A 23010-nucleotide genomic window follows, 5' to 3' on the forward strand; every position below is an offset into this window, starting at 1 on the left:
ATATGTGCAGCAGAGAATTTGAAAGTAGTGCATTGGCAAACTCACCTCCAGTAAAGCTTTCCTCAGACTTTATCCAAACTTGGTTAATATATGGCTGCCTTTATATGAAATTCAGAAATTCTAATGGAAACTGAAATAATAGTTGGTCTTAGACCTATCTGGATAAGCTATTTTATACCTGCTTTTTAAAGTTTACCATGTTTGTAAACATATTTCTGGCTGAAATATAAAATAATGACTATCACTAACATCCTAAATTAGTTAGCCTTAGGTTACTCAAATTATCCTTTTTTTTTTTTTTGCATGATTTCACAAATCAGTAAAACTATAAGTAGATGTCCATCTTTAGGAGCCTCTTATGCTGGCTGGGTAATTCTGGGAGTTGAAGTCTATGCATCTTAAAATTGCCAAGTTTGAGAAACATGTGTGATGGGATATACTGCAGTTACTGTGCAAAGGTTTTTAAAAAGCACAACTTTTTATTCAAAGATATTTGAATAAAATATCTTTGGTGTTATATTAATAGTAATGGTTTCTATTTGTGTTCAGTTTAATTCTTGTGACAGGTTGCTTAAAAATCTCTAAAAGATATGATAGATATAAAAGAATAAAAATAGCAAAATAAATTCAGCTAATATTGTAATAATGACAGCTAGTAATTTGTCATGATACCATAAAGGAGAATTTTATATTTTGCCTAGTGATTAGTGCAAGTTTATTTGTTTGTTTGTTTGTTTATAACATCTCAGTAAGTGACTCTGAGTGGCATATGTCATAAAACATTAAAAAATTCATAGTTGGATGATTTTGTAGCAACAAAATATAAACCAAAAATTGGGAAATGTAAAGGTATTTATGGTGGTAGAAGAATTTTTTTTCCACAGTTCTAGTTAACTATTGTGACATTTATTACAATGGAAATAAAATTTTACCTCATACTTTCTGACTCATTAATTAGAAGAGGTGGAGTAAAGATATTTGTGTTAGTTTAGAGAAATTTAGATGTGTTAATGGATCAGTGGGAATATTGAGTGTTTTAGCAGAAGAGGTTGGAAAAGTCAGAATAGATTTAGCCAATCAGAATGCAAACTTTGACCAGCTATTGGCTGGCTTAGTCTATTTACCTATGGGCTGGTATCCAACTTCTCATCTACTAGTTGCTGTGGGTTCATCATCTCCCTCTGAGGGACATTAGGAATGCTTTCACTTTGACTGCCTGGACTGACCATCTCTTGATCTTTCTCATTCTGCATCTGTGCATAAACATTAATGCCCGGAATCTTCCTAAAATATTAACAAAAACCATCATTGCTATGTGTATGCTAAGGGTCTCTTTGAATTATGCTTTCACACCTGACAGAAGGATGGAAAGAAAGTCAGGAAAAAACTTCACATACCTTTTGAATTTGTAGATTACAAATACTGCCAATCCCACAAATACTACAGACAGCAACATTAGCATGGCTGAACCACTATGGCTAGGTGTGACATCTATGAGTGGAGCTATAAAAAGTTAAAAACAAGTTAGACATTAGTACATTCAGTCATAGGCACATAAAGTATAGAATGACTACTTCTTTTTTTTAAACAAACCATCACTGATGTTCTTGAACTTTTCCAACCAAGGTTGCACTGTTATTGAACAGTCTGTACAATTATCTGTCTTTTCTGCATTAGAGCACTTCTATAATCTTAACATCTGATACACAGACTACAAACTTTTCAGTCAATAATGCTTTATTTAAGTTGGTTGTGGCAGAAAGTTAGTGACTCATATGGCTTCAGTTCTCAGACTATTACCTATTGCAGATGAAGTTCAAGGAATGTTAATCTCAAGAAAAAAAACCACTTTTTAATCTGCTACAGTTGTGACAGTTCAGATTAACTTTTTCTGGACACTATATCATGTATTACAATAACCAAAGGTAATAACAAAAACGAATATACTACTTGCAATGTAGATAGGCACTCATGGGGTGTTTTAATTCAGTCTCTAGAATCAAAAGTATCTCTCCTTTTAGGTAGTCATCACTGTAAGTACATTTGTTCTAGCACTTTTGAATTAAAAAGTATGAATAAATTGCATCTTCTTAGAATTAAAATTTGGTGAATGATGTCCATTTCTATCCTTATATACAAAAGTATTATACCTATGGAGCAGAGGTGGGTTCTAATTTTTTTTACTACCGGTTCTGTGGGCGTGGCTTATTTTGTGGGCGTAGCTTGATAGTCATGTGGCAATTCTTTAGGATTTAGCAGAGGTACTGGTCTACCAGGCTTTTAACTGCTTGCAGAGCTGTACCGGTCTACTCATTTGTTCTTGGAACGTCCTAGTCTACCCATTTGTTCTTGGAGTGTACCCATTTGTTTTTGCAGGCTCTGGTTTACCCATTTATTTTTGCAGGCACCGGTCTACTCATTTGTTTTTGGAAGTACCGGTCTACCAGCACACTGCCTTTTAACAATGATCAGCTGTAGGGCGGCACTTTGAAGCCCTGTGGCAAGAGTTTAAACAGTTTTTTTCCTTCTAGCTGATCAGCTGGGACTCAGGAGCAGCAATAGATAGGGGGTGGGGCCAAATAAAAGGTAAGAATAACCCGGGGCGGTTGGGGGGCGGGGGAGCAGAACTGGCTCTGTGACATCATATGTCACCACTACCGGCTCTGCGGAACCGGGCGGAACTGGGAGGAATCCACCACTGCTATGGAGCCAATGACATACACACATATAATTTCAGTTACATTTTCAAAATTTGGTTTCTTGATTTGATTTTTTTTAAAGATGAAGAAATAGAAAGAACTGCTGGCAGTCATCAAAACCATGAAGTGAATTTAAAATGTATGTAGCATATCTCTATTGTAAAGGTATCCCTTACCATTAAATCTTGAGGACTACCTCCATTCACAGCATTTTCCTTTTTCTAATATTCTGGACATTAACTGTGATTAAGTCTCAGTAAATGTAATAGAACTTTAGCTATGTATTGTATTGCATTTTATCACAAAGAAGTATTTTAAATACATATAAATAAAATAAAAGTAGAAAAATATTCTGAACATTAAAAATCTACAATTCTATCATTAAAGCATTGTCAATTAACTGTTCCAGCAATGCTAGCTAAATTGTTAAAGAATCAGCACCAACCTGCTGTTAAATGAGCAGCATGAACAAGGATTCTAACTCCAGGCTTTAAGTCGAACTGAATGGCATTTTGGTTTAATTTCTGGACTAATATTTCTGAAATCTAGAATAAGGAAGAAAAATATATATATAAATTCTTTTGTATGCTACCACAAAGGACAAAAAACAATATCCTAACAAAGAGAATGCTGATTGCTAAATAAAGAATGAAAACGTCTTGATCAGTGGTGGGTTTCAAAATTTTTTACTACCGGTTCTGTGGGTGTGGTTTGGTGGGCGTGGCATGGCTTGGTGGGCATGGCAGGGGAAGGTGGGCGTGGTGTGGCTTGGTGGGCATGGCAGGGGAAGGATACTGTAAAATCCCCATTTCCTCCCAATCAGCTGGAACTTGGGAGGCAGAGAATAGATGGGGGCAGAACCAATCAGAATTTTTACTACCGGTTCTCCAAACTACTCAAAATTTCCGCTACTGGTTCTTCAGAACTAGTCAGAACCTGCTGAAACTCACCTCAGGTCTTGATGGAGAAATGAAATAAATATGTTATATAAATCTTTTCTTAACAAACAAATGGATGTTTAAGAATGGTTTCTCAGCCCCATAATTTAATCTGCCTGTTAGTGAATCATTATATTATATACATTAAAGGAAATAACAATATATACTGAAGTTCCTCACCAAAAATATAAAAATTACAGTCTATGAACTACTATAGCGTAATAGTGCTTGTCTTTTATCCTCAAATTGACTAGGGCAAAATAAACGGCTTGGTTACCATAACCCTCTATTATAATCAAGACTCCTTTGACTTCTTGTATCACATACTTTTGAAATGCCACCCATAATATGCTGCACAAAACTTTTAATACTAGTTACGTACATTTTTTCTCCACAAATCTGTTTTATTTTTCCTATTTGGCAAACACCATTCAGGATTCATTATGAAATAGAAATCATTTTTGTTTCAATTTTAGTTGCCTAAAATTGAAATAGTTTGTAAAGAGTGAATTTCTTGCACTATACTGTATATACGAGGGGAAATGGATAGTGATAGACATTCCCTATGACTCACATTGGGTCTATCATATTTGGAAAATGCCTTTTCTGTTCCCAATTTTAGACCCTAGCAGGGGATGGATTACCTTTCAGGCTTTCCATTAGACAAATACTGAGTAGGGCTGGAACTATAATTATTACAATACTTAATCTTATGGTGATAAAAAAAGCCTGCTGAAAAAGGAAAATATTACCTTCATAGTGTCATTCCTTGATTTTGTTGAAAATGGTTGCTTTGAGCCAGATATTGCCCCTATTCCCCAAAATATACCCTCATAGATAATGTACGGTAATTGATCTGCGCATGATAAAATAACATGTAGAGTTCAAGAAGAAGCTATTGGGGTAAAGCCTCATTTAAATAAAATGAAAGATTGATGCAGCACTCTCTCCTCTTTAAAATATTATTTGTTTTACCGGCACTTGCACAAAAAAGGTTCAGTCAAAGTCAACTTTAAAACTGGTGCATTGTGACAAGGCCGTAACAAGAATTGTGAAGTATAACAATAACTAATTTTAATAGAAAGTCAAACAACTTTCATTCAAAACTACCATCTCAATACTTGTACACATTTATTTTATATTATAGGTATTTCATTTTTTGTCAGAAGGACTCATATTCTTCAGTAACTTATTTATTTCAACTGCTTTGTGAACCTACACAACATCATGATCTGCAAACTGAAGATCACAGCAATTCAAAGAGATAGCTTTTTAAACTTTTTAAACTAAACTACACTTTCAAAATAGGAAACAGAGGAGGTTTAAAACAGGAGCTGGCAAACTGAGGTGGTGAACCATATTCTTAAACATCCCACCTCAACTATAATTTCTCAAAAAATATGGCAACAGTTTCCTGCAACTCAAATAAGATTTATATAAAAACTGTAGTATAAGCCCCAGATAGATTTAATTCATTTTAAGAAAGAACTATTGTATATCTAAAATTCTGGCTCTGTCCCTGTGTATGTAATTGCCTACTACCATATTCATTGTGACCCATGCCATCCTAAAAGTATTAATTGGGACTTCAGTTAAAAGTGCCCTACACTGTTTACTGGAAAATACTGCATGATGCTTACCATGGATACAGTCATAACAATGATAGAAGGACGCATCAAAAATATGATACATAGCAAAAATAATGTATTATTAGAGAGCTTTTTGTTTATACTGCAATCCGAGGCAATGAGGCTTGAACTCAGATACAGTTAGGCATCTGAATAAACATTCATATAAACAGAAGTAAATGTTCACGGACATGTAGAAACTTCGAAAATGAATAATACGTTTAGTCAAGATCTCAAGTTTTAAAAACATACTTCATGTTTTGTGAATTCTGAATAAAATGTCAACAGCAGATTTGTCATATTTAGCCATTGGGTTCAATATGAAGTTCAATGTGACGATAATCCAATCCAGTGTAATTAGGTTATAAAATGAATGAACTAAGGTTGTATGTGGATGTACAAGAGCCTGAATTCATAAGGAAAGGTGCAATGCTGCCCTCCAGTGTCTTGCTGAAAGCTGCTTTTCCTCTGTGCCACAAGGATTGACTTTCACACTTTCTGCTACGCTAAATTGTAAGTTTGTCACCATGAGAATTTATTGTAACCCCGCTGTTGTTCATATTCTTCTTTATAAGATAAATTCATTTTTCTTGGTTCTCACATTATTAAGTTCTTCGATATGTCATTGTCATGTATTGCACTGTAGGTCTTGACTTTAAAAAGTAGGAAAATGAGAATAAAATGGAAACTTTAGCTGAATAAATACATATAAAAATCTCATAATTTAGGGTAAAGTATTTCCAAAAACAATACTTTTATGTATTTTTAAAAATCCACTGAGTAGGATGATAATGAATCAACATGTAAGAAAAAAAAAATGAATACCTAAGACATTGGCATGGGACTGATTAGCCCACCCCTTAATGTAATCAAATTATACTGATACTAAAGAAAAGTTCCCGAGCCTCCTTTGACAAACTAAGGTACCCAGTTCAAAGTATATGTCCTCATCCCTATGACGTTCTAGAAATGATATGATTTGCATTCAGAATAATACCACAATTTTAAATGCAGATTTGGAACACCCCCACTTCCCTACTTCTTTATGTGCACATTCATCAGTGGAGCCACTGGAGTATAATATTGCTATTATTTTTTAAAAGCTGATACGCCTTCTAATTTTCACTGCTTGGCGTATAGAACCCCTACAGCTATGTCCACTTATAAATCCAGCACACTTTAATTAGTGATGTGGTGATGTTGAACTCTAGCAGTTCAAATGTTGGAATTAGAAATTCGTAACAATTAACTTTTGCTATAGGATATCACGTATCTTCAGAGCGTAAAATAGACTTTTCTCTCATTCAAGTCTCTTTATACAATTTTCTTCTTTTCTGACCATATTTTACTTATATGATTATTGGATTTATCAGAATGGGCTCTGGGGCATTGTAATATAGTGAGCTTTGTATAGCTTTTGCATACAAAGTCTTGCTTTGATTTAAAATATTAAATAAACACAAAATGTTCATTGTAAATCATGGATTAGAGGCTTCAGTAAAATGAATGAACTAATGTTGTGGCTTACACAATAAATTAAGACTAGTGCTATAAAGTCAGGCCTGTGTTTTTATGTCAGATGGAAGCTGCTTCAATAGGAGTTTATTAGATCATTAGCACACATTCACCAATTCAGTAGGAATAAACCTGTTTAAAACAGGGTGAAAAAGCTATTCTCTGGTTTAATGTATCATAAGAATCTCATCTGGGATAAAGAAGGAATAAAATCACCATAGATATTCTAATACTTTTAATATGTATTGTTTAGCTACTGAGCATAAACAACACTAGGCAACAATGAACTAGGGCAGGGGTCAGCAACCCGCGGCTCTGGAGCCGCATGTGGCTTTTTCATCCCTCTGCTGCAGCTTCCTGTTGCTGGTCGGCTCCACAATTGATGGGGCTTTCGGTTAGGTAGAGGAAAAAGGATGCCATGCTAGGAGAAGACTCTATAGTAGGGCAACCAACTTTCAGTCGGCAGAGGAAAAAGGAAGCCGTGCAAGGAGGACACTCTATGGTGGGGGAACCGGACTTCCAATCAGCTCCAGAATTGAATGGGGGCTTCTGGTTAGGACCTTTGTGGCTCTTTGAGTGTTTAAGGTTGCCGACCCCTGAATTAGGGTGATTTCAGTCTGATTTAACAGAATCTTTCTGGATTTGGCTAGTGTGTGAAGGTATGAGGGTCTGGACTTTGAAGAAGCAAAATATCTATGACTCTGTTCATAAGGAAACCTCGCTGAACTAAACAAGGTACATATTGAGATTATTACAGTAAGTATTAATTATTATAATAATAATTATTGACACTTTTAAACATTGGTATTGAAGAAGATTCCTGAGAATACCATGGACTGTTGTATTTGTATGCAGCAAAGACTTTAGGAGACTGGGTTAAGAGATGCTGCTTTGAGAATGGTCAGGCAAGAGATAGCAGAGCATAATGGGTGAAGCAAGTGGTTCAGAACTAACTCTCCCTGCATTATCAAGTTGTAAAGATGACAGAGGGAGAATTTTCAGACCTGAAAGTTTCTGTTAATGTAGGTTTACAATAAAGTAGAGTTACTTTATTTGGTCATGTTTCCTCTCTGGACTATCTGTGTAATGGAATGTAGGGAGGACCTTAGGGAACAAGGAGAAGAGTTGCTGCCTAGAAAACAGATAAATCAGACAAGCGAGGCAAGAGCTATCAGTGGCTGAACAAAGAAAACATTAGGAAGGATCCACCCTAATGTATCAAGCAGTTAAAACTGACAGCAGGAAGTCTGTACTTTAGACTTGCAAGATTCTGTTAAAATAGGCTTAAAATAAAATAAAATTAGTTAATCTAATCCCGTTTCCTGCATGATTTACCTGGGAGAGATGACATACTGATAAGGCTGACATCAATCTTGCAAGTCTGAAAGTAAAATTCCCACTATGTAGCACTCATTATGTAGCTGGGGGATATGATGTCTCTTACCTAATAGTTCCCCAAGTAGCATTTCTTTGCCCATCTCCCAAGATTTTCCTATATACTATTACATCTGCTAAAAAAAAATGGATCATTGGATAAATTATCCCAGAATTCTCATTCATGGCACCAGACTTAAATTATGGCATTTTGGAGATCTTATATACTGTATCTAGCTGTCTGGAGAAGCTGGTAAACATGGAAGGAAAGAGAAAAAGAGGTTAATCAGTAACAAAGTTATGGGTGCACTATTGGAAGACCTGAAGGACTAGGTTAGGGACAGATAATCATGGAGAAAATCTATCTATGTGATCACTAGGTTATCCAATGGTACACAATCACTCAATCAATCCAGCTAAATATTGTCTATCATCAGCCTTGTACTGATAACAAGTTTGTTAAGTATAAAATGCATATCAACAACAAAACAGTGCTGACATATTCTTGTAGGAAAACTAAAATTTGTTCAGGTTCATGAATTATAAATTTTATAAGCTTATCATCAGCACAGAAACTTTAAAGCTTTGAGCTTGTGCCACTGCTGGCACACTTAAGTTTGCAGCTAAACTGAAAATCTTTAAATACAGATAATCTTATTTCAGTTGAAAAATTAGATTATTGCCATTTCCAGTGATATATATTTTCTGCACTATGAATAATCCTTCTGCTGATGTTGTAATTGTTATTATTATTATTATTAAATTTATTTATTTATTTATTTATTTATTTATTTATTTATTTATTTATATGATTAAATAATATACTTTTCAGGGTAAAAGTTATCCACATGATTAATGTCCCATAAGAATCTCATATGGAATAAAGAAGGACTAAAATCACTAGAGGTATTCTAATATTGTTAATAAGTACTGTTCTGAATGCTGAGCAGAAACATCAACCACACTCTAAAAAAACTAGAGTGATTTAAAGAACAGACTTAACTCCTCTGGATTTGGCCTGAATGTAAGATTTGTGTGTCAGAAATTATGAGGGCCCAAAATTTTAGAAAAAATAATTTTAGTCAGTTGAATCATAGTGGGGCTTTCCCAGAACATCCAAAATCAAATATCTGCTCTATAAAGGGACCACGACTTCTTGGTAATAGGCCTTTGCATGTATGCATGATTGCAAAACAATTACCCAAATACTGTAAAGGTATTAGAGCTGGCATCCAACAAAATATAATCTTAGTTAGAAGGATTTTAAACAATTAATTTATCATTATTAGAATTCAAAGTCAATGAAAGTAAAACTGGCTACCTGATTAAGCATGTATGTGATAAACTGATTCATTAGTCAAATGAAAATATATTTGCATTAATGAGAAATTTAATATTAGGGCTTTACAGATTTACAGACTTACAAGAGAAGAAATTAACACATCCCTTTCTACCAAAACTATATAAAAATTATCAGAAACTGGGAAGACCAAGTCATTGGGGTCCCCTTAAAGCAATAAAGAGTCAGTAAACATGAAAACCTTTCTGGGTTAGAATCCTTTGTAAAACAAAATGTGTCAGGTTTTTTTTTTCATTCTGTCTGTGGATTGGAGATTTTCTACCATAAAATGTGAAGTCTACTTTTACATCCCCCATAATGTTACAAAAATCCTCATTCAAAAATATATTTGTGTGTGTGTATAATTCTTTTTGAAATAAAAAACTTCCATGTCTTATAAAATGTATGATAGTAATAAAAATAGAAATGGTGCTGCAACAGAAGTTGTTATATTTAAATCTAAAATTTCAACTATTTTTTCATTTCCTCCCCCTCCCCTCCAAAAAGATAGATGCTTTGAAATAAATTCTTATTATTTAAGCTATAGATTCTAAGGTTGATTAGATCCAGATAAGAAAACCTGGATCAAAACCATGGTTTACAGGTTAAAACCGACTGAACTCTATTGATTAAAACTGCAGTGACCCAAGCATAGGAGTAACCCTCTAAAGTGGCTATCATCTTCTAGCAAGCAGATAACGTCATTCTACACAGCTAATGTTTCCATGTGGTCTTCCAAGAACTGAATGTTGTTGTAATCCATCCTTAAGATGATAATGACATCAGTTGCTATTGATAAAGCCTGGGTTATTAAGACTATGAAATCCTGAGACTTTTTTTTTCTTTGTCTCCTTTAAATTTGTTAATATGTACTTATTCAATGACTGCAGGAGCAATTTAGAGAAAACTGAAAGGTTATAGAATCATGAATAATGCAAGTAAAAATAAAAATGGCTATAAATTAATATTAATGTGAGATGTTTGTGATCTCTACTGTCCAGAAATGCTTAATGTAAATTTCTTAATAATTCAACATTATTATCTGGCTAAAAAGAACCAACAAAACCAGATACCTGTTGCAGATCTTCAGCTGTTTCTTTACTTTCTCCATTGGAATTCTTATAGGGCAAAATAAAGAGTTCAGCTGAGGTGGGTAACCCTGGCAAGATTGCTACCAAAATATGTTCACTGGAAATGGTTGTTACCTAATATGGGGAAAATAAAAGTAATAGTACATTAGACTGACATCCATAGTTCTGACTCTGCAGCTAAAATAAACTTGAACTGGTTGTCTTCTATTATATTTTTTCTAAATTTATGGACTATTAATACAAATATTTTTATTTTTTTAATTTATATCCCATCATTCCAACATTTAATATTTGCTATTACTATATTTAATAAATAAAAATGCATACCACCTTTAAACCTACAGTAGAACTATTTGGTTGGTTTTGTTGGGTTTTTTTTTGCTTCTTGTGCTCTCCATCTCATCATCAAATAGCAATAGTAATAGCACTTAGACTTATATACTGCTTTACAATGCTTTACAGTCCTCTCAGCATATTACCCCCAACAATCTGCGTCCTCATTTTACCGACCTTGTAAGGATGGAAGGCTGAATCAACCTTGACCCGGTGAGATTCGAACTACTGAACTTCAGGCAACAGGCAGTCAGCAGAATTATTCTGTAATACTGCATTCTAACCACTGTGCCACCACATCTCTTATACAATTGCATTCAAATCTACATTTTTCACCGAGAAAATCGATTCTCCAGCTTTTTGATAAGCATTATATTCCCGTTCCTATAGGCATTTCTCAGCAGAGAATCATTGACAGTGGTAAATGAGATTGCTGGTTTTGGGGCTTAAAAATATACAATTTAAAACTATCCGCAAAGAAAATTAATTAACGAACATGAATGACATAATTAAAGATTGTATCACACACTGTGGTATTTACAAAATCAATATAGAAATTTAAAAAAAAGGCCCAAAACAACCCAATAATTGCTATGTGAGAAATAAATTAATTCTGAAGTTCAAAATGTCAGGAGAAAGAAATGTTAGAAATTTGATAAGCAGAGGTGAAAAGTCATATAACAGCCTTGTTTAGATCTTGCACAGCTCAGGGTCTGATTGTACTGGACGTAGAAAGGAACCAGTGGGAGCTCTACTACACATGATATATTAGACTAACTTAATCAGAGGTTCTCTCTGTAGTCACAGAAACATAGCAATTGAGATAGTTATAATAACTTAAGTTAAAAATAGAACCTCTAGTACATTCTGTATAGGAATATATATGTCAGGTTTTCAGGCCGTCTTCAAATAAATTATGTCTCAATATATTGCTGACAATATATATACATATAGGAATACCTAGCAGCTGGTTATATGAGACTGTTTGTTTCCATTTATTTATTTATTTATTTATTTATTTATTTATTTGATTGATTGATTGATTGATTGATTGATTGATTGATTTATATGCCGCCCTTCTCCGGAGACTCAGGGCGGCTTACAATGCGTTAAGCAATAGCCTTCATACTTTTGTATATACCTGCTTAGTAGGGCTTTCGCCCCCCCTCCAAGTGGTGTTCTTTTTTATACAAAGTCAGTTTATTGCCCCCACAATCCGGGTCCTCATTTTACCTACCTTGAAAGGATGGAAGGCTGAGTCAACCTTGAGCCTGGTGAGATTTGAACTTGCAGTAATTGCAGGCAGCTGGTGCTAGTTAACAGCACTTTAGTCTGCTGCACCACCAAGGCTCTTTATCTTTGCTATTCAATAAGATCTGATAGATTTGGCATGCTCTGAGTTCCATCATTTTAAAAAGTATCATATGATACATTGCAGGACATCTCTGCCACACACCTGCTCACATTCCCAACAAAAACTGGATGTCCTGACCCTGCTTGTCTACCAAAAGGCTCTAAAAACCTCTCCCCCCACCCAACATTTCAGTCAGGAATGTTCAGTTTTAAGACTACCCTGATTACCTTTATTATTTCTAACTGACTTAACTACTTCTGCTAAAAATGGTTAATTATGTTAAAATCCTTTAAGACTACTAATTTTTTTTCTTTAATTTTGTACCTCACTCAGAATCATATATCAGAAAGGTTGCTATATAAAATGAATGAAAGAGAATTGTATGAGTAAGGCTTGTACCTCTTCAATGTATTTTTTTTTTTTGTGGGGGAGAAGAGGGAGCCAGATGTAAATATACTTTATCTGGTATAAGGTAGGATGACATTATCTAATTTACATCAATCATACCATAAATGATGTCACTCCCTCCCCTTTCCCACTCCCCCAGGTATGTCCAGATTAGAAACTATTGTAACTCATCAACCTAAAATTCAAGGACGTCTGAAATGGCTCCCTTCTATTGATGAGTCCAGTTTAAGAAAAGGATATTCTCCCTATCGTAAAGCATAGTTTTAATGTATATTCTATGTGTCAGTATTATACATTTCCTATGTCATATTCTCATTGATGATAACAATAGCACTTAGCAATAGCATTTAGACTTATATATTACTACTGTACTTTACAGCCCTCTCAAAGCAGTTTACATATTGCCCTCAACAATCTGGGTCTTCATTTTACTGACCTCGGAAGGATGGGAGGCTGAGTCAACCTTGACTCAGAGAATTGAATTGCCAAACTACTGGCAGCCAACAGTTAGCAGAATTAGCCTGTGATACTGCATTCTAACCACTGCACCATCATGTCTCTTTCTGCTCAGGCTTAAAATCATGGTGAGTCTAAACATGGTAGCCCATGATAAGCCATTCTTTATGTCTTAACTATGACATCCAAATTTTGTACCGAAATATTACTTGCATCTTGACAAGAACATTTGTTTCCAAACTTCAATACTTGAAAATTATTCAGAATTAAAATTTCCTATATTCCATCACATGCTTGAATTGTTCTCATCAATTCCAGACTTTCATAGAATATTAGTAATACAGAAAATATATAAATTAATTCCACAAATGTAGTTAGCACAATGGTCCTAGCATCCCTTGATCTGTATCATTCTGCACCATGACAACGAGAAAGGATGATAAAGGATGATTAATGAACTACATGATCATATTACACAGGCATAGGATAGACTGTAATGACCCATATGGACATGTTAAGCTTAGGATATATTGAAAGATGGGAATACAAGATACAGACACCAAACTATATGTTTTAAACATTCAGCTAGTAAAAAGAAATACAACTCCATTTTTAGCATGCCACATAAGAACATACACTTCACTACACACACACACACACACACACACACAGAAGCTAGTCACAGATGCCTTGGTCTCACATCATTGTAATTGTGTGTGTGCTTGTGTAAATACACATATACACATACACATACATATATATACAGTATATATATATACACACACACACAATTTTATTTTTTAAAAAATTCTGGAATTAAATGTCTGACAATTGTTTATATTAATCTGATAAATGGAAGGAGTATTCCTATAAATCATTCTTGTGTCTTAAATTGGATTCAGACTCTTCTAAATGCTCCTTTCAAAGAAATTAGTGGAAGATAACAATAAAATATGGCAACTTTTTTTTACCTCAACTAGAACTGTCTTGATGACATGACCAATGTCTCGTCTCCATTCAGGAATATCTGGATTGTAGTCATCCAGATTTGGAGAAAACGAAAGCCGTAAAGACTGAAAATGCTCTAGAAGGAAGAAAAAGAAAGAGTGAAATGGAAAGAAAAAAAAAAAAACAGAAAATCTCAGGCTATTTAATGGTGCTCACATTAAATTAGTATATATTTAGGCAAAGAAGAGCACATTGATATTTTAAATTCTAACTAATAAATGCCCCAAAATATCTATCACTACTAAATTTAGACTTCTTGAGGCCCTAAACCCTTTGTTAAAAAGTTACACAAGATATCACAAATATGCATACCAAAAGACAATCTTGGATAACTACAAAAAAATTGTTTTCATAATAAGAAAACTGATATTGTAAATTTCTGTGAGGCCCTGCAGAATGTGAGGCCCTATACTATAGCTAGTTTAGCTTATGCCTAAATCACTAACCAAAGGGTTTTTTGCATGATCCCTAGGATGCAATATGGTTCTTGTAATTATTTCTGAATTAGTTCTTGGAGTTCAGCTACAAATGTCTCATGGAAAAAAGGTCATTTGAAAGAACTTTGGCATAATTTAAAGGATTATATAGTGAAAGATATCAAAGGTATCTTTTTAAAATACAGGTAGTCCTCGATTTACGATCATAACCAAAATTCCTTTTGCTAAGTGAGACAGTTGTTAAGTGAATTTTGTCCCAAATTTTTATGACTTTTCTTGCTGCAATTGTTAAGTGAATCACTGCAATTGTTAAGTTACTAACACAATTGTTAAGTGAATCTGGCTTCCCTGTTGACTTTGCCTATCAGAAGGTCACAATGGTGACCACATGATTCTGTGACACTGCAACCATCATAAATATGAATCAGATGCAAAGTGTCTGAATTCTGATCAAGTGACCTTGGGTATGCTGCAATGGTCATGTGAAAAACGGTAATAAGTCACTTTTTTCAGTGCTGTTATAACTTTGAACAGTCACTAAGTAAACTGTTGTAAGTTGAAGACTATCTATATTGCAATGGTCCACATAATCACAGCTGATGAAGAAAGAGAGCTCCCAGATGTTCATCTTTCCATTATATTTAACAAACTATAATGCTATAACTGTACTTTGTGCCCATTTTAGAGAGTTAAGGCATTTAAAAAGTCTGCAGATGGAACAAGTAACCAATGATTTATGCACTGAATTTAAAGTGTTTTCTGTATAAATCCTACTGATTAAACCAATTTCAACTTTGCACTGACCCAAAACAATTTCTAAATGAAGATAAATCTGAAGCCTTATTGGTAATCAGCTGATTGAGTGTTAGTGCTTTATGAACCAAGTAACTAGGGAGACTTTAAAAAAGAATCTAGACAAAGTCTTCATTTACATGTCTTCAAACACATATGGTAGTTTGGCATATTTGTGTGTTTTCTTCAGTATTCCTCCAAATACAGACAGATTGTAAAGCAATTAGGTTGTTTGCATTTCGAAAGGATTCAAATAAAACACTTGAAAACATCCCTTAAAATAAGACAAGCAGCATGCGATTACTTTAAAGTAGTGCTGTAAAGAATGAGGAAACTGAGTGGAGATTTAAGAGAAGTGATGTGCTCAGCACTTCAAATTATATACAGACAGATAAATATACTGTAATAAAAATGAATGCACATGTTAAGATCAACCCTTTATCTGGCTGATCTTGTTTCTGTTTGTAGCAAGAGATTCAGGGGTGTGCCAGTAAGCTAACATTCCTACAAAAGATTCCCTTGAACTGTATAACAGAATAGTTGTGACTGACCATATCCATATTCAAAAGTATTTGGTGGTGATGAAAGTGGTTAAATATGTGTATTTCTCTACTGTCTTATACCTACAGATTCTTAAATCTGTTGAGGAATAAATTCAGTGAAGGGGGGGGATTATTCTTCTCCAGATTGGTGAAAGGAGTCACATACCCACTTAGAACTAAGCTATCCTATTAATGCTTCTGCAGAGTCCATCTTTCATTCCAGCTATTTTAAAGAAATATAGTTCAGCCTCCCAAATTTCCATTTGGGGGAAGATCTTGGAGACAGTAGAGGACTTTTAACTATAGCATATAGAGAAAAGAGTTAATTTGAATCTCTTACAATCATATTGAGACCTGGATATTCTGTCAAGACAGAATCTGTTCTTCTAGGGGATAATTTATATTAAGATGCTCCTTGGTTCTATTAGATAAGGGGTGTCAAATTTGTGGCCCGCAGGCCAGATGCATCATGCGCTGGCCACGCCCACCCCTATTTTAGCGAAGGGGGCAAATGTCATGATACATCACATGATGATGCAACGATACAAATCTGACACCCCTGTATTAGATCATCCAGGTACTTAATCTAATGCTATTCCTATCCTTCTCCCTAATTCTATTCCTATCCTTAACCCATCACTTACGGTTCTTTCCAAATTGCCTGCATAGACTGAGCAGTGAGGAATACCTTCTTTATTTTGAGTAAATTTTAACTGACCAGAGCCGTCAGGCTAACTCACTGCTCACTCCAGGAGTTCAATTCTGAGTGGCTCAAGGTTGACTCAACCTTCCATCCTTCTGAGATCAGTAAAATGAGGACCCAGATTGCTGACTCTGTAAACTGCTTAGAGAAGGCTGTAAAACACTGTGAAGTGGTATATAAGTCTAGTGCTATTGCTATTAATTGGGGTTATATTTTTTTCAAGTTAATTAAGAAAAAGATTTTATCGGAGATTCTTTGATTTTGGTTATATATTTTGTTGAATAAATTGCTTGGAGTGTTTGTGATAGGACCAAATAATGCTTTGTGTTACAAAGAAATACTTAGTGTAGCTTTTGTGCACTGAATTTTGCTCAGAGAACAAAATTAGTCTTGGACCAATTTTCTTTCCTATTGCAAAAATATTTGGGTTCCTCATTTAAGAGAACTATCAAGTTTACATGCAACACTAAATAAGCTCTAATAGAACAAAGAATGAGCTGTTAAAAAGAGAGCTACTGTGATCCACAAGCCATATGAGGTCCCCTGGTCATTTTTGGAAACTGCACAAAACATTCAGATTCTTCTCCAAGTTTTTGGTCAAAATAAGGCCTGATGTATGAGTCTTGATTTATTTCTCTGCCCTTAAACCTTAAAAACTTTTTCCTAGCGATTTCACTGTGTCAACAAAAATGCTCCCTGAAGGAAATTTATAAAAATTCAAAGTGCAGCTCTCAGTCAAAATCATGTGCTTATTTTTGTTTTAAGATATGGTCCAGGTGCTGGGTTTCTGAAAAGTAAGAATTTCTCTGGGTGTAAATCTATTATGAAATACAAAGAATGGCACTTTGCGAAGGATAAATAGATCCTTTAACTTATAAAAGATAATATATATGAGCTCAATTTCAAAGCTCTTGATTGATCTGATTGTCATATAGTTGCCTTGTATATGTTTGTCCTTATGTTCTTTTTTTTCTCAAGCCAAGAACACAGCAAAGGGGAAATGGCCATGGAAACCTAAGGAATAAATAAACAAGAGTGAACAAAAACAGGGCTCACCATATACTGCAATCATCTTGGTGTCTTGCAGAATTGTGTTTCCTGCAGAAACTTGTACTGTGATTATGTTCATACCTTCTGTAGAGAAGGTAAATGTGATACTCCCTTCTAGAGTAATCAATGGCTGCAAATACATATGAAGGAAACAAGAAAATTAATTAATGTAGAAATTAAAAGCCAAGACAATCACATTACTAAAAACAAACTGGGATTAAAGATGTCCAAAGAATCATTAGGAAGCTATTGCCACTGATTTATTTTTCTTCCATTTTTCAATTGTATGAAAAAGAATAAATCATGAAAGCTTCTATAAACTATGAAACCTATCATCTAGAAAAACCTCATAAAAGTACCAGCATATCCAGAAAACAATGAATAAGCTCATAGAATACTAAAACGGTACTGATAATAAACAAATCCTTGCCTTGATTTGTATAAAAACCAAGCCACACAATTGGGTTTACTAACCAGAATAAACCAAGATGATCCAAACAAATCAAATTAAGGCTTAATATAATGAAGAAATTTTGAAAGTGTGCAACATGTACACATGGATAGATTTGGTAAAATTTATATTTTCCCCTTTCTAATTCTTCCAATTTTTAATGTATAATAGCATTTGAATTTGAACATTCCCATACAATTTGTATGTTTCAATGAACCCGAAGTGAACAAAACCTGAAATAAAAACTTAAGCTCATATATTTCTTTTGTGCATCCAGCCAATTCAAAATAAGAAACTTGTTAATATGGAAGGTGCATATTAGAACTTTCATTCTATTTTTTTTCTGTAAAATTGTTAATAAGGCCACTTTCTCATTAAAGGAAGACCCTTCTAACCTTTCAGTTTGGGCTAAAAACAACTATATCAGTGGTGTTAAGTTAAGTTTCCTTGCATTAGAGTGGTGTTATATATTTAATTGTTACATAGCAAAATTCTTTGCACAAGCTTGAAAAATATCTCTCTGCAGATTTCAAAGAAAAAGAAAGGATCATAAAGATTAAACAGAGAAAAGGTCAGGCTACTAAAAGGAGAAATAGAAAAGTAGGGGGCGAAATGAATAACCAAAGAACCACATAGCAATAACAATAAAGTAAGGATTTTTTTCACAGAGAATTCTAGGTACTAAGAATTTTGTTGTGTCATATTTGTAAATAAATCAGTAATAACTTGGACCATATCTATGATCTCACAATGTCATCAAGTGTGTGAATAAATTACCATTGAGGGCAATCATGTTGTTTTCTAAAATAATGATAGAACATATGAACCATTATAGAAAAAGTACAGCATTGTTCCATGCAAGTATTGTAGAAGAAATTAGTCACCTCTTATACATGTAGTTTTTGACTTATGACTAATCATTTAATGATCATTCAGAAAGGATATTTTACAAGAGGCAAAGCACTTCTAACCATTCATGTGATCTCAATGGAACATCCTTAATATAACTTCTATTGTGGTTAAAGTCCACTCTCTAATGACTTTTAAATGTAGGAGTACAACAGTTCACAACCCAAATTTGTTAGAAAAAAGAAATCGGGCATAGATAGCAAATTAAATATTGTCCATAGGCTATGTATCATTTAGATGAGTGATTAATAATGCAAATGTATCACTTTAATGCAGTGTTTCCCAGCCTTGATACTTCCAGGTATATGTATTCAATTCTGAGAATTCTTGTTAATGGTCATGTTGGCTGTAGAGTTCTGGAATTTGAAATCTACACACTGGGAAAATTGTCATGGTTCATAAACTTCACACAATGTTTAATATAACAGGAGTTGATTTGGGGAATCTACAAATCCAGGGTATGGCAGTTTTGTTCTTTTTTTTTTTAAAAGTAAAGATAGTAACTATGGACATTCAATCAAAAGCCTACCCCTTTCTGGGTGGTAAAGACAACCCTAAATATAAAAAGAGTAGAAAATGGTATACTTTCAAACCCTAGAATAACAGACATATGTATAAATGTACTTGAAGCTGAACAACTATATTATTTTTAAGCTACATTTTGTATAATGGGGAAAAACAAAATCTTTTGTATTAAGCAAGTTAATTTTAAAAAGCTGATTTGTGTCATAAAGTGCTGATAATTGCTTTCTGTGATTTTCAGAGCCCTGTAATCTGTTTCTTTAGTTAATTCTTCCCCATTCATAATGTGGTCATAACATTAATTAGCCATTGACTTTACTGCATAAAATACAGACCTCAGTGTTGTTTCCAAACCACCAAATATATGTTAAGGTTCCAACTTGACTGGGCCATAATATTGCTGTGGCATTAACTTCTTTGTTCTTTGTTGTTACAAATGGAAGTGACAAATGGACATGCTCTAAAGGACCTAGAAATGAGGAAGAAATAAGAAAAAAACGTGTTTATAAAAATATTGTCAGATTTTAAATTTTATGTTCTACAATTTCAGTATAACTGTAGGCTACTTCATTTACAAACTACTGGTAATTTTAGCATTGTTGCAACCTGCACAAGATTAAAGCAGTCTCACTACAGGTTGTGCATTCACCCAGAGGTAGAAGGGAAGGGAAAGGAAGGGAAGGAAAGGAAAGGGGAGGGAAGGGAAGACATAAAAGGAGAAGATGGACATTGTCTAAATTCTACAAGAATCATATCTTATGATTCCTAGAAGAATAGCTACAGTATATCATTTCAGAAAAAGGCAGAATTCTATTTGAAATATAGATGTTACATGCTCCCATTGTAGAAGGAATTAGAATAATAAATTAGAATAATCAAAGAATTGTTTCAAAGACCTGTAAGCAAATCCTGAAAATCCTTACCAAGTAATACTTCAGAGTAATATTGCTGGATTATGTATATATTATTGATAGAAATAGTATGACTTAATATGTTTTATTTATTAATGCATCATCTTGCTCACATTCAAATAAAACAGTGCATAACTTTGTTGAATTTTATATTTACCAACAAAGAAATAAAGGGAGACTTTATCTGAAAGTGCAAGCAGTATGCTCCATACCATATTTCGGTAGACTAGGTTCCCCTAATAGACCAGTCTCACCGGAAAAAACAATCAGTGTATAACTTGTATGCAAACTTCCAAAGTTTGAAATCAATTTCCAGTAAAGAATTGGAATCCCATAGAATAATGTGTATATATACATAGGAATGATAACTCACTGAATGAAAGTGTTCTGTTTCTTAGCTGTCAACATGCGTAAAAACATTACATAGGATCTTCATATATAAAAGTAGAAAAATTTCTACTTTTATAGAAAGTAGAAATGGCTAAATTTTAGCCAGTTGGTGGCTGGGAAGTCAAGTTGGATGGGAAGTCATGTAAAACCTCATGTATGAGGACATGACACATGTAACATCTATATTTCTCTGGTGTGATAACTTATGAAAAGCAATATAGACTGTACATACAAGTGCTGATTCAAAAACCACATCTGAAGAATAATGTATAAATTCTTCATTGAATGATCTGCTGTTTTTGATATTGGTTTAGAGAAAAATCACTGAAGTAGGTAGTTCTGATTAACTATTACAAGATAAAAAGACAGATTTAAAAATGCAGCTTTGGAACAGCAGATGGTGTTATACTACTATTTACATGAATAGTTAGAAATATTTAAGTATCTAACAAGAGTTGGGAAATTCTTTGTGCTCTTTGAATTAAAAAGCTTGCATTCACAAGGATTAATTAGTTTCATGAAGCCTATATGCTGGTGACTCTATGTTCTAAACTGGAGGTTATTAAGGGATTGTGCAGATACCAATGGTAATGGAGCTATTTGGAACTGGTTATTTGTGAGGCAAAGATACAGTTGCTGTCGCAAAGGCGCTTTGTGTAAAGCCACAGAGTTTAGAGGCTTTTTTGGGGAAGGGGTGGGAGTAATTATATTATTCAAGACTGGGAAAAAGTAATTGAATCAAATAATTTAAAAACCATTGTTCTATCTATTCCATTGAAAAGTGTGTGAACTGTGCTATGTGGAAGAAAGGTATATTTTCCTAAAAAATTAAATATTAGATGATATGAAAATACTTCAGCTCTCCTAGAGAAAACATTGGTGTGATTAGTTGAAGTATCCCTGTAAAGTATGCTCATTCATTATAGAATTCCCACAGTTGTATGGCATTGCATGCCACAATAATTCTTTTCAAATTGTTATTTTATTTCATATGTCATTAACCTTTCATTAGTTGCTTTCTAAAATGGATGTTTCACTGTTCTAATAACTTTAAAGCAAAGTTTGGTAGTGTGATAGATTTGTATTCTCCATCACTGGATTTTTTTCTGTCCTTAAAAACAAACAACACACATGACCCTGGAGCCCCTCATATGTGGGGTGCTGCAGGGATTGGTCCTCTCGCCCTTTTGTTCAACATTTATGTAAAACCGCTGGGCGAGATCATTCGTGGTTTCGGGGTGAAGTACCATCAGTATGGTGACGACACCCAGCTGTACATCTCCACCCCAGACCACCCCAACGATGCCCTTGAAATGATGTCCCGGTGCATGGAGGCCATATGGATCTGGATGGGGAGAAACAGGCTCAGGCTCAACCCATCCAAGACCGAGTGGCTGTGGTTTCCGACGTCCCAATATCGTCAGCTGGTGCCATTGCTGACTATTGGGGGCGAATCATTGGCCCCCACGGAAAGGGCTCGCAACTTGGGCATCCTCCTGGATTCACGGCTGTCTTTAGAAGAGCACTTGACGGCCGTGACCGGGAGGATTTTTCATCAGGTTCACCTGATCCGCCAGTTGCGTCCCTTTCTAGATCGGGACACTCTGCACACAGTCACTCATGCCCTCATCACCTCTCGTCTGGACTATTGTAACACTCTCTATATGGGGCTCCCCTTGAGGTACACTCGGAGGCTCCAACTGGTGCAGAGTGCGGCCGCGTGGGTGGTTATGGGAGCGACGTGGCGTTCCCATGTAACCCCTCTCCTGCGCGAACTGCACTGGCTCCCGGTGGTCTTCCGAGTGCGCTTCAAGGTTCTGGTTATCACCTTTAAAGCGCTCCATGGTTTAGGACCTGGTTATCTACGGGACCGCCTGCTACCACCAATAGCCTCCCACCGGCCAGTATGCTCCCATAGAGAGGGGCTCCTCCGGGTGCCATCGGCCGAACAATGTCGACTGGCAGTCCCTAGGGGGAGAGCCTTTTCTGTGGGGGCACCTACCATCTGGAACAAGCTCCCCCCAGAGATGCGGAGGATCCCAGATCTGCGCACCTTCCGTCGCGCGCTTAAGACTTTTTTATTTCATCAAGCTGGCCTGGCCTAAATCTTCTCCCCTTTTTAAATGTAAATTTTAATTTGTTTTAAATAATGGGTATTTT

General features: G+C 34.9%; 1 protein-coding gene across 6 annotated transcripts in view; it reads right to left on the minus strand.

Moving 5' to 3' along the window:
* The window catches only part of LOC117678686 (VPS10 domain-containing receptor SorCS1), a 415591-nt gene that overhangs the window by 4178 nt on the left and 388403 nt on the right, over positions 1-23010 (minus strand). For 2 of the 6 annotated variants that reach the window (XM_087872868.1, XM_087872867.1), the window contains exons 20-26: positions 19885-20018; positions 17674-17797; positions 14107-14219; positions 10567-10698; positions 3145-3244; positions 1398-1503; positions 1129-1284 (exon numbers count right to left, since the gene is read on the minus strand). In XM_087872868.1, the coding sequence (XP_087728994.1) occupies positions 1129-1284; positions 1398-1503; positions 3145-3244; positions 10567-10698; positions 14107-14219; positions 17674-17797; positions 19885-20018 (865 nt within the window). Of the gene's footprint in view, positions 1-1124; positions 1285-1397; positions 1504-3144; positions 3245-10566; positions 10699-14106; positions 14220-17673; positions 17798-19884; positions 20019-23010 lie in introns of all 6 variants that reach the window. The other 4 variants (XM_087872864.1, XM_087872865.1, XM_087872866.1 and 1 more) reach the window with 2 other exon arrangements.

Source organism: Pantherophis guttatus, chromosome 6 (assembly GCF_059756535.1).
Source record: "Pantherophis guttatus breed Tessera chromosome 6, ASM5975653v1, whole genome shotgun sequence".
Taxonomy (NCBI): Eukaryota; Metazoa; Chordata; class Lepidosauria; order Squamata; family Colubridae; genus Pantherophis; species Pantherophis guttatus.